Source organism: Apiospora phragmitis (assembly GCF_038363925.1).
Source record: "Apiospora phragmitis strain CBS 135458 chromosome Unknown utg000010l:1.0-9815664.0:1.0-9183399.0, whole genome shotgun sequence".
NCBI lineage: Eukaryota > Fungi > Ascomycota > Sordariomycetes > Amphisphaeriales > Apiosporaceae > Apiospora > Apiospora phragmitis.
The window spans coordinates 8,999,501-9,011,284 of record NW_027117409.1 but is presented as its reverse complement, the minus strand read 5'-3'; the positions used below and the strand labels follow the sequence as shown (position 1 = coordinate 9,011,284).

General features: G+C 54.4%; 3 protein-coding genes across 3 annotated transcripts; 1 reads left to right on the top strand and 2 right to left on the bottom strand.

The window, feature by feature from the left end:
• Positions 1-689: 689 nt before the first annotated feature.
• PG994_012517 (uncharacterized protein) lies at positions 690-3,694 on the bottom strand (the record flags this gene model as incomplete). Its single annotated transcript, XM_066863926.1, has 8 exons — positions 690-1,259; positions 1,334-1,442; positions 1,506-1,768; positions 1,826-1,926; positions 2,012-2,189; positions 2,243-2,393; positions 2,446-3,305; positions 3,452-3,694. 8 exons carry the CDS (start codon positions 3,692-3,694, stop codon positions 690-692), a joined length of 2,475 nt encoding a protein of 824 aa, XP_066713036.1.
• Positions 3,695-5,007: 1,313 nt separating this feature from the next.
• Positions 5,008-6,631, bottom strand: PG994_012516 (uncharacterized protein; the record flags this gene model as incomplete). The annotated part of the gene is made up of 5 exons (XM_066863925.1): positions 5,008-5,174; positions 5,254-5,595; positions 5,662-6,306; positions 6,343-6,503; positions 6,621-6,631. 5 exons carry the CDS (start codon positions 6,629-6,631, stop codon positions 5,008-5,010), a joined length of 1,326 nt encoding a protein of 441 aa, XP_066713035.1.
• Positions 6,632-8,981: 2,350 nt separating this feature from the next.
• Positions 8,982-10,642, top strand: PG994_012515 (allantoinase; the record flags this gene model as incomplete). Its single annotated transcript, XM_066863924.1, has 4 exons — positions 8,982-9,134; positions 9,155-9,475; positions 9,565-10,374; positions 10,409-10,642. The coding sequence occupies 4 exons, from the start codon at positions 8,982-8,984 to the stop codon at positions 10,640-10,642; spliced, it is 1,518 nt and encodes a 505-aa protein (XP_066713034.1).
• Positions 10,643-11,784: the final 1,142 nt, after the last annotated feature.

The window sequence follows — 11,784 nt, the reverse complement described above, 5'->3', positions numbered from 1 at the left end:
ATCAGGCGCGCAGATTGCACCGTTCCTTTCACCTTCTGAGGAAGTATTCTCATATCTGCTGTCATATGTTCTCTTCACTCTCAGAAGTTGATGTCCACTCGCTGCATCCCCCCTAGCTCGCCCAGTTTGACGGGTGCGAATTCCATTTTCCCAGCTATTTACGTCGCGTATCCGGCGAGCAGTGTGCCTAATGAACTCCGTTTCCTGTTGAACCCGAATCACATACTAATACGGCAAGACGCCGTACCGTAGTCTTCATGTGCATATCGAAGAAATACCAGCCCTTTGCCGCTACGAGGTTCCGTCTCTGTGCCCCATTGCGGAGGATCGCTGGCAAGGGTCCCCTTCCTCCTTTCCCCACCCCTCGGACTGGGGAGACTTGGCGACTTGCCCAACGAGATTATGCGACTGATCCAACAAGATTGTGGCCAGTCTCAAATCCCAGGGCAGCGTCTCTTCAGGTCTACTCTGACTGCCAAGATATCGAGTGACCATCCTACGCGGAAGAGGGCGGCAAAACGCAGATGACCCTGATGGTGCGCCATTCCGCTAGGTCTCTCCCGTGGTCTCATTTCACAATCACGAAGAGGTACAGCGAAGATAATATTATGATTAAAGTGTATAGGTACCTCATAGATACCTCAAAGGTTCTATCGCTATGCTCGTACTTGCAGAGTAATGGACGAAGCTCATGAGTGCGCGAAGGCATCCATCTTCCAAATATCAGACCGGTACTTCAGAGCCGATCTGCCCCTCAGCCTTTGGTTCGAGGAGGTTCCGTTAAAGCCAACATACTTTCCTGTGCTCGGGGGCAGGTCCTTGACCGCTGTTCCCCACGTTGTGCTCTCGGTTGTCCCGAGGGTAAGCACGAGCTCCTTGCCTTCCAGGAAGAAACTGTGGTCGAGCCAGTTCTTCGTATACGGCTCACCGTTCAAGGTGGCAGACTGGATATAGATGGCCTCATAGGATGGATCGAAGTTCACATTGCGTATCGTTGCCGTTTTCCCAGTCGTCGGGTGGGTCAAGTTGACAGACTCGAAAAAGGGGGGCGTGATGAGGTACACATTCTGCCCGGGGTTGGGAAACAATCCCATCATCGAGAATGCAACAAAGGAGCCCATGGCTCCTGAATCGTCGTTTCCGGGAAGACCCCCTGGAGTCGGGTTGAAGTAACGAGGAATGTAGAAATGGGACCGCGCCGCACTCTTTCCTGGTCGGCCAGCATAGTGGTATTGGAAAACCGTGAGAAACGAGGGTTCCTGGATCAGGGGGTAACATCAGTATTCGAAGAAGATTGCTTGGGTATGAGCACATGGTGGTGAAGCATGCTTACGTTGCCGATGTTAGTGATATTCTGATCGTGCAAGTAATCCAACCGCCGAACGAATTCACTAGGCCCTCCATAGATGGAGATCAGATCCCCTTGGTTTTGTGGGACAAAACTAGCGAGATGATGGTTAATATGGATGTCAATATTTCAAAACAGGTCGGGGCGGTTGACTTACAATCCGTACTCCCAAGTGCTGTCTTCGAACGTCTCTCGCCCGGTATTCTGCAGTGAGCAAGCAATGCCGGTGGTGTCTATGTTCGAACAGGTCAATGGATCCTGCGAGGCCCATGTTTGGTTCAGGTATTTGGCTTGGAAGAAACCCTTGAAGCCAGTATCCACCCCGGTTGGGAGTATGCTTGTCTGATCAGGGTAGAACACGTTCTTCCAATTCTCACTGGAATCAAGATATTTCTCCTGGTCGGCCGTATTGTTCATAGCCTAGAGCATATCAGCGGACTGTAAGTGAAGCTGCTGTGACATAATCGAGGTTCTCACCTGGGACATCAGGGAGATGCAAAAGTCATTGTAGGCATACTCCAGAGTACGGGAAATTGATCTTGTCATGGTACCGAACCCCTTGTAGTCCAAGTCCTGCACTGCGGAAGAGAGTCAGCCTCTGGCCAGGACACATCGTACAGCGTGAAGGGCGGGTGTAATTGAAGATCGCCCGCACGAGCTTACCTGGGATATAACCAAGCGACTTCCAGCTGTCAAGCCCGCCTCGACCATGGGTTGCCCAGTCGTAAGGTTCCACTTCGGCATCTTTTACTATCGCCTGATAGCCTACGTTCCAGTCGATGCCGTCCGAGATCCCCTTCAGGTACGCATCGACCAGGACGTTGTCTGCGTTAGAGCCACCCTAGGTGATACAGATAAGTACAGATATTCCACAGAAGGCGAGTGTGAGCTTACCTGGGTGTATCCTCGGCACAGAGACATCTTGCAGTCCGGTAACCACCCCTCGTATCTGTACGTATCGATCAATGAGCGAATGATTTGAGCTACTGCAACAGGATCGAGGATGACTAAGAATGGAATTTGAGATCTAAAGCTGTCCCATAAACTGTTGTAGGATGTTAGCGAACACTCGACCAAGATACGACGTTCTCACTTACCAGTAGAATGAGTCAAAGTACGGCTCGTCACTCTTCCACAATGGGTTCTCTCCTGTGTAGTTCTGTGGGTTCACCATGGTACGGTAGACGCCGCTATAGAAGTTGGTGATGAGGTCCTGTGCGACACCGCCACCACTGGACACTGTGATAGGGCTCAGCTTGGCCTTCCAGGCATCCTTGGCGGCCTTGGTCACAGAGTCAAAATTGAAGTCCGGAATTTCAGCCTCAGCATTCGCGCAGGCTCGTTCGGTGCTGATGAGGCTGACACCTGTTCGTGCCAGGATGGGATTAGTCGCGTCTTGAAATCGGACGAAAGCGCCACCTGGCAGTGGGTAGCCGTTGATGGATCGCGATATGGTTAGATCTTTGGCCTCCGTAGTGGCGCGGCTGTTGACATAGATGCCACTGTCCTGGATGGCCGGGCCGGAAAAGTCGGTGCAGAAATAGGCAGTGTACGAACCAGACCCGAAACTGGGAAGGAACTTGGCACCACCCGAGATTCGCCCAGTCTGCGCATCCACGGACACGGTTCCGTTGTCCTGCCTAGAGTCGGACAAGTCGGACAGATCCTGCATCACGAAAGGGTAGGTTCCATTTGCACCTGTCCCGTTCGGTAGGGTGAAACGAAAGAGGGCAGTGTGCTGAGTTGTCGTCATCTCGGCCTGGACGCCAATGTCCAAGGCGATGGAGAAATATCCAGGCTGAGCCTTGACATTTTCAGGCTTGAAGAAGCCATGTTTGACCCTCGTCTTCTTGGGGAAGTCGCAGAGGTTGATATCGTCTCCGGGGCAAGACGGGTAAACGAAGAAAGGAAAATTGCCAAGACTTGGTTGGCCACCTGTCCCAGAGTCGTGAAGTACCTATCGACTCTCGGCGTTAGTATTGCTCTTTCGGGACATAGACCAGATACCTCGGGAGGAGTGTGGACAGCTCTGCAATGAGCTGCGTACTTGACCCTCCCGTGACACACTGGAATATGAAGGATTAAGACCCGAAAGTTGCTCACCGAATAGCCTTGGACCGGGCTGCCGTCAAGAGTGAAGCCGCCTTGGTTGGAACTGGAGTTGGTGTCGGCCACAGCTTTGGCCATGCCGTAAGGTTGGGATGCACCCGGGAAGACATTGCCTGCGTTGGTACTGCCGATGAGAACATCGACGAACTGGAGGGGATCAAAGTCCTCGGCAGGAGTGACGTCTCCCAGAGCACCAACGGCCAAACAAGCCAATACAGGTGCCCAACGAATAGCCATACTGGACCCCGCCATCGTGCTCTTCCTGGGTCGACGTAGAAGCTGCTAACTGCTGGGTTCAGAATCTCCTAAAGCCTCGATGCTGGTCCAAGCCACCCTCTGCCCAGAAGTCTGAGCCAAAGAGGTTATGGGAGACTAAGTAGGTAGTCAGCAGCAGAAGGTCTTTATTTTCTCGGTAAAGCGCCAGAAAAATAACTCCCTCGTCGCAACGTCTTTTGTTGACAGAGTGAACCACAGGACGCTCGAAGTCTATATGCAGATCTGCAAGAGCCAAAGTTGACGAAGCCCCATTCGACTCAGTCACGGGAACATCCAGCCGGATGCATTGGAGTGGTACGACCTGAGAGGGGGGAGCCTTGCCCCGGGAAATTAGTGAATGAGACATGCTGCCCGCGAGAGGCGGAAGACCGGCCTGGGCACATGAGCCTCTCTGCCCGACATGACGGGCGAAAGTGGGAGTGGCCGTAGGATCATGCAGAAGCAGGAACTGGCGGGAGAGATAGATAGCGTGACTGCGACGCCGTCATGCAGCAGCCATTGGCCATTCGATGGGGTGTGGCCCTTTCGAGTCGGTATCGGATCAGCAGAACAACATCAACATCGATATCGTGCATCAAATTCCCTGTGCGGTGCAGTGCACGCGGCATAAGGAGGAAGGAGGGGTAGCATTGATTTTCCTTCGGTATGCAGCTTCCCTGACTCGATATTGAAAGCTTCCTTATTGCCAATGCTCGATTAGGAAGGAGCTTGGGGTTGGGTGACTGGGGAAATTGGGTGCTGCATCTTGCTTTTGTTTGGCTTCGGTTCCTGGTACGCGATGGGAATCGAGAGGGCCGATCAGAACCATAAAGGGATTTCCGTGTTGATCTAATTCCCCCGGAAGACGGGTGGCACACTCATTCAGGGGAGTGGGTCACACGTGCTACCGCGACCGACAAACATCCCCGTCGATACACCAAACTTTGAACGGACGCGACGATTTTGAGTTGGAAGCGATGCGCTCTCGGTAAATTACCTGTAAGTCATTAATGCCAGGGGGCAGACATCCTTGTCGCACAGCAACAACATTCAAGATTTGTTTGGCGCTGGTAACATAGCCGCATAGATCGTGCGAAAGTCAAATATATGATGGACAGGATGCAATGAGGGCGACTTTCTATTCGGAACATGCTTAGCTTCCACTTACCTCGTATTCTACCTAATTTAAGTTCTGGGCAGAAGGCGTAGCGTCTGTCTCCCAAAACAATCACCACCCCTCGGGTTACGTCTCCATTCGCTCCAATGTCGTTTGGAAGAGCCGCGGGATGACGGCGTCAATCTCCGCGAATGGGCTTGTCATTCTTGACCATATCCGCGATTGCCTTGCCCAATAATAAGATCTGGGTCATCCCGCCGCCGTTGAACGCTGCAATCACCCATTGGTTCTCGCGCTGCGGTACTTTGCCGATATGCGGCATCCCGTCATTTGTGGCCGCCATTACTGCCGCGGGGGATGTTTGTTAGTGAGAGGTGACTGACGCTGAGTGGGCAAATAAATTGATGGGCTGCGTCAAACTCACTTCCGGTCCAGACCTTGTCCAGCTCCGTCCCGCTGCTCTCCCAGCCTCGAAACACTCGCTGCATGTACTCCTCGAAGTAGCCCACCTCCAGGACGGGGCCGATGAGCGTCGAGTCGTCGATGTTGTTTTGCCAGAGCTCTTGAGGCTCTTGGAAGAGCCACCTGCCGCCACCCACGACAATGCCGCCGTCGGGTCTGGGGTTCAGGTAGTCTACGGTCGATGCTGCTGGGTACTGCAAACCGTATTCGATGTTGTACGTGTGACTGAGATGGGGAAATACCGGATCGGCACCCTTCGGGGGCGCGAGGTGGGAGGCCGTTCCCCGGTATGGATTAATGACGCCTGCATATCATCAATCAACACGGTCAGGTCTGTCGTTTCCGCTTTGGCAAGTTAATCGCAACGTACCTTGATATTGAGGCAGCAGCCCGGCCGTATAAGCATTAGTGGCAAAGACGACCTTTTTCGCCCGGATCGATCCTCGGTCGGTATGGATAACGGTGCCCGACCTGCCCCCATCCAAGGCCTCAACGGACACCACAGGCGTCTCCGTCTGCAAGTTAAGGCGCGGGTTCCGCTCCATGGCCCTCTCCAGCAGCTGCGTCACGAGCTTGTACGGCCACAGCGAGCACGCCGGCCCGCTGAAGGCGGCCTTGGCGCCCCGGACCGATGTGACACGCTCGGCGAACCTCGCGCCGACGAAGTCGTGCTCGCGCGTCCACGGGTAGCCCCTTTCCCGGCACTCGCGCCACTTGGCCTCCATCTCCGCCGCTTCGTCCGCGTGCAGGAAGACGTCGTAGCTGCGCCGCAGCTCGAACTCGCAGTCGTCGAGCCGCTCCCGCTCGACGATCTCCTTGAGCGCGTCCAGCTGCGCCCGGACTAGGGCCGCGAACTGGTCCGCCGCGGCCGGGCCGTGCTTCTGGATGATGGACGTGATGGACGTCGGCTTGAGCTTGACGTGCCCGCCGTTCCGGCCCGTGGCCCCCGAGCAGACCTGGCGCGCCTCCAGCAGCACGATGGACGGCGGCGGGCTTTCGGTTTTATTATTGGAGTCTAGGGGGGATGAGAGGTTTTAGGCCACGGAGACACCGGAGAACCCAGCCCCGATGATCGCGACGTCGCATGTTTCTGGGAGCTCCTCTGTGGAGCGATGCGAATCTAGGCGGTGCGGCTGCGAGCGCCAGTAAGACAGCGTTGGGTTTGCTACGGGAAGCAAAGGGTTCGTACGCTTGTCGGCAGCCACTATTTCCCTATACTTGGATAATTTTTTCTGGCACGAGTGGGCTTCTATTTGTTGTATATAGACTACCTGCCTGGGTAGTAAAATCAAGACTTGCCGGTTGCTGAACAGAACTTTGACTAGTTACATCCAGTGCATCCTTTCCTTTGCAACTGACAGCACAAACACAGAGATGCACCTATTCTTATATATATCTGGGACCAAGCCTCTCTGAGCACCTACCCGAAGACTGATTGCCTGCGACGCTTGCCGCTTGCTTGAGATATCCAACTCGTCATCGCTATCGTCGTAAGCGCTTACCTGACCAAAAGCGTCGCGTACACGAAAACCCAATACCAGGAAAACCATAGTATTCTCAGGTAGGTAGGTATGACGCCGGACAGAATGCCACCCGAAGAAGTCATCTGTCCAGCTGAGCCCACCCCCGCAAATACCCCGGGTTTTTTCAACGGTTCCCGAGCGATACCGATGGAGTCCGGGGAATGAGTGGTAGGATAAAACTCACGGAATAGATTGAATTCAATGATGTGTTAGGCAAAATTTGTATTCATTCCAGGTGCGACCGCTCCCCGGCCAGCCTAAAGTTTAGGCAGTAAAAGTGGCTCCGAACTTCGGATCAGTGTGTTGACCGCTGGAGCAGGCAGGTGATTAGCACCAGCACCAGCAGCCAAGCCGAACGAATCCGAGGGAGGAAAGATAATCGATGCAACCAACTCTACCAATTGGCGCGCCTCGACAATGAACGAGAAACAAGCTTTCTGATATGTAAGAAAGCGCATGCACATCGCGAACGAATGAAACGCTGGGGATACTCTTATCTGTTTATCTGATTTGACTCCAAGACAACGCAGGCCAGAAAAGAAAACAGAAACAGTCAGCGATCTTAAGATAGATCTGGGCTTGTGACAGACAGGACAGACAAATGCCCCTCATTGGATCATGCGTCCAGCAACGACTCAGTTTAGGGGAAGTTGATATCAACGTCTCTTCCAGCTTAGACAACGTGGATAACTCTTAAATGTAGGAATTGTTTGCCTCGTGTGTTAATCGCCACAACTGGCTGGCACGACAAGGAGATTCTCTTCGTGGGGCATAGGCGCTGAAAGGCTTGACCGAAAGACTCGGGACTCGGGGTGGATTCCGAGTTGCGCGTGTACAATAGGAGCAAGTACAGGCAGTATGGAATAGACTAGGAAATCCAATCCTTCACAAACAATTGGGACTAGCTGACTGACTCCAATATTGAATATAACTATATTGTTCTGCAGGTAATCAATCGATGGATTTCCCATTGGCCGTGTGGTTACTATTACTCGATGAAAATTGCGTCGGGCCGTAGGCCTCGGTCTCTCTCGAGTTTCTATCGAGCAATCGTTTGGCGATAAGATACCGGATTGGGAGAAAGGGTCATGCCATATGTTTGACGGGTCCTCTTTGTTAGTTCTCCCTATGCAGGCCTGAGGCGCGCTATCGCAAAGACAAAAAAGGGCAGCAGAGGCTAGATCAAATAAACAAGCATCACGGGTAGAGAAGTGTCATTCAAATACTCGAGATCTCGGTTGATGACCGTTGTTGCATCGCATCCCTGCTATTACATATTCTCGATCTTGCTAGCTAGCCATGGCATAATGACCATTCTTTGCGACTCAGTAGTCAGGCACAAGTCGGCGATAACCGATTTCCACGGACCCGATAGCAATGTTAACGCAACGTCTACTAAAGTAGCACAAGTCTCTTCGAGGCCATTGGGCCAATCATAGCGCCTCGATAGGCTTGCGACTACTGTATGTAGATTCAGGGTCCGAGACTTTTCCTTATCTCTTGTGCCTAGCCAGCCTAGCCAGTCCACACGCCCACACCATGGCATTGCCTCCTTGGGCGTTCCCGCCCTTTGTTGATAACCTCGCTCCATCATGCGGCCCCACCAAAAAAATACACCACAGGCTGGTCTGGCTTCCTTATCGTCTGCCGAGGGGCGGCGGGCGGCGTCGGATGTCGCTTCGTGTAGTAGCGGTGGGCACGAGAACATGTGTTTGACTCGATGGCCCCCTTCGTCTTACACTTCTGGGCCCGGCGCCCTACCCATCCCCAGATGATTCTCGTATACCTTCTTTTTCTCTCTACGATTTCTCTCGTCTTGTAGACTTTGCCTCATATCAGTTGCTGTGACTTTTCTTTTCTTCGTTGGTGTCATTTTCCGAGACCAAGATACCATCACTGTCCTTCTTTACTACAACGTGCTTTCTTTGACTTCAACTCTGTCCCGTTCTTTGTTCTGGCCGAAGAACTGGACGCACAGCCAGGTCCTTATCTCGTCAACCCACCACCGCCATACCTGCGCGATAAGCCATTGCTGCTTGCTTTATCGTCGCCATCGTAGCCGTTGCTGCACTTGTCCGCTTTCAGCTCTCGTTGCTGTACCCCGGATTCTTATCGAGGCCCCCAGTCTCTCCCCCATCGCACCGTTGCGCAACTATCCCACGCCAACATGGGTTCCATTGCCCATGCCGTTTCCGGCACGGCCGAGCCGCTGACGGTCCTCGTCTCCACGCGGGCCGTCCTCACCCTCCCGGACGAGAGTCTCGTCCTAACCCCGGCCTCCATCTCTATCTCTCCCGAGTCCGGCAAGATCGTGGCGATCGTTCCGGCCGTCTTGCCAAGTCCTCGTTCCCTTCGTCGGCCACCTATCTCAACTACGGCTCCAAGCTCTTGATCCCCGGTCTGGTCGACGCCCACGTGCATCTCAACGAGCCGGGCCGGACCGAGTGGGAAGGCTTCAACACCGGCACGCGCGCGGCCGCTTCGGGTGGCGTCACTACGGTGATTGACATGCCGCTCAATGCGATTCCTCCCACTACCACGGTTGCTGGCTTCAAGGAGAAGCTCGCCGCCAGTCAGGGACAGTGCTGGGTCGATGTCGGGTTCTATGGCGGTGTCATTCCCGGTAATGCCGACGAGCTTCTACCGCTGGTCGAAGCCGGTGTACGTGGATTCAAAGGGTTTTTGATAGAATCAGGCGTATGTGCAAAACCTCTATGAATAGTAGAGACATTTTACTGATCAGCACACAGGTTGACGAGTTCCCCGCCATCTCATCCAACGACATCGCACTGGCCATGAAGACGCTGAACGGGACACCTACCACGCTGATGTTCCACGCCGAAATGATCCCGCCCATCTCCGACTCCGTCGGCGACGCCGTGCAAGCATCCGAGCCGCCCGCCGCGCCCCACGGCGACCTGACCGCCTACCAGACCTTCCTTGAGTCGCGCCCGCCCGTGTTCGAGACGTGCGCCATCGACGAGATCGTCTCCCTGGCCCACCTGGCGCCCGCGCTGCACCTGCACATCGTGCACCTGTCGGCGACGCAGGCGATCCCCATCCTCAAAGCCGCGCGCCGCGCCGGCATCAACATCACGGCCGAGACATGCTTCCACTACCTGGGCCTGGCGGCCGAGGAGGTCGCCAAGGGCGACTGCCGCTACAAGTGCTGCCCGCCGATCCGTGAGCAGCTGAACCAGAACGGTTTATGGGACGAGCTCCAGGCTGGCCCGGATTCCGTCATCCGGACCATCGTCTCGGACCATTCCCCCTGCACGCCCGAACTCAAGCTGCTGCCGTCTCACCTCCAGACCGACGAGCCCGCGGGAATGCACCATGTTGACTCCGGTGTCGACATGTCGGCCGACGCCGACCTCGCCAAGGAGGCCCAACTGAAGGCGGCGCAGGGCGACTTCTTCGCCGCCTGGGGCGGCATCTCGTCCGTCGGACTAGGCCTACCGATCCTGCACAGCGCGTCCGTGAACCGCTCCAAGGAGTCGCTCTCAGCCCCCGACATCCTGGACATCGTGCGGTTGTGCTGCGCCGCGACGGCCCAGCAGGTCGGCCTGGCGCACCGCAAGGGCGCCTCTCAAGGTCGGCATGGACGCCGATATTTGTGTGTTCGACGAGGCCGAGGAGTGGGTGCTGCAGAGCCACGGCATGCACTGGAAGAACCGGTGCTCGCCCTGGGAGGGCAAGCAGTTTCGCGGGCGCGTCAAGGAGACGTGGCTCCGGGGGCGCAAGGTCTACGAGCACGGCGGGGAGAACCTCGGGTTCGTGAGCGGGAAGCCGGTCGGCGAGGCCATTGTCGAGCGACGGACGGCTTAAGTTTGCTTCTCGTTTTCTTTTTACTCGCCCGTTTGATTGATCACATCATATTGCGTGACGGATGGGCAAACAGACAGACAGGTTTCAGGCGGGGTAGGTAGGAGGAAGCTGCAGGAAGCAACGTCCACAGTAACGGTGGTTTACGCTTTCGGGTAACGTGGAGTAATGGAGCCACGAGACTGCGAGAGGTTTTCTCTTATTTATATTTTAGAATCATGGCGGGGTGGTTGATTGCATGAGCTACGAATGAAGGGGAGTTCTTGGTTTTCAAGTCGTTTAGAGCGAGCTGGGCATAGGGTAGAGGCGTTTTTACTCGGACTGAGATGATCTTCATCTGTGAGCATTTACGTTTGAAATTGAACTTGATCAATGCATCAAACCTTCTCGCTGTGGATTCATCTGTGACTACGCTGTATTCCGCAAGGTGAAGATGTCACGAGCGAACGGTGAGTGTGCGTCAAGCAAAAGAAAGGGTGGTGATTATCAGAATGAAGCCCCCAAATGCGGTTACCAGTAGGTAGTACATGTATTGAATGGTGGGGGTTACGGGACAGCGGCAGGCCATGAATAGCTTGACAGCGGGCACTAATCTGTCCGTTGAGTTGCAGCTACAGGAATAGAATTGGGTTGACTGCTAATACTACCACTCAACTGAGGTCACATGTTGATTTAATGCCTGGTTTATAGTCGCACTCGAGATCCGGCTGGGTATTCTGAAGGCTCGGCTGATATCGAAGCGAGCTGTTGTACTCGCTTCCAATGGCTTGCAAGTTGGAATATTAGCAGGCTGCGGCAGTAAAGAGAGCGCCCAGGCCAGGAACACATTACCAGGTCCTCCACCGCATGAAGTACAAGTCGTGTTCAAAGGTTTTCCCTTTTCTGTCGATTCTCTCTAACCGAGCTGCGCTCTTACGAGATCTCCCCAGCCCTCTTTTCTATTTCTGAGGTTTAAGCGAGCTGCCATGCCAGGTTTATGCATTTCCTAGGGCGTGTCCCACTTAATAGCCACGCACGTCGCCCGGCCGGCGTTGTGCCCCTATTAAATGCCACTGTCGTATCAGATCCGAGGCTAGAATAGAATGGAGAGGCAGCCAAGGAGCGTCAAAGCGTACACGAGATCCGATAGGAGAAATTCGAGAGCC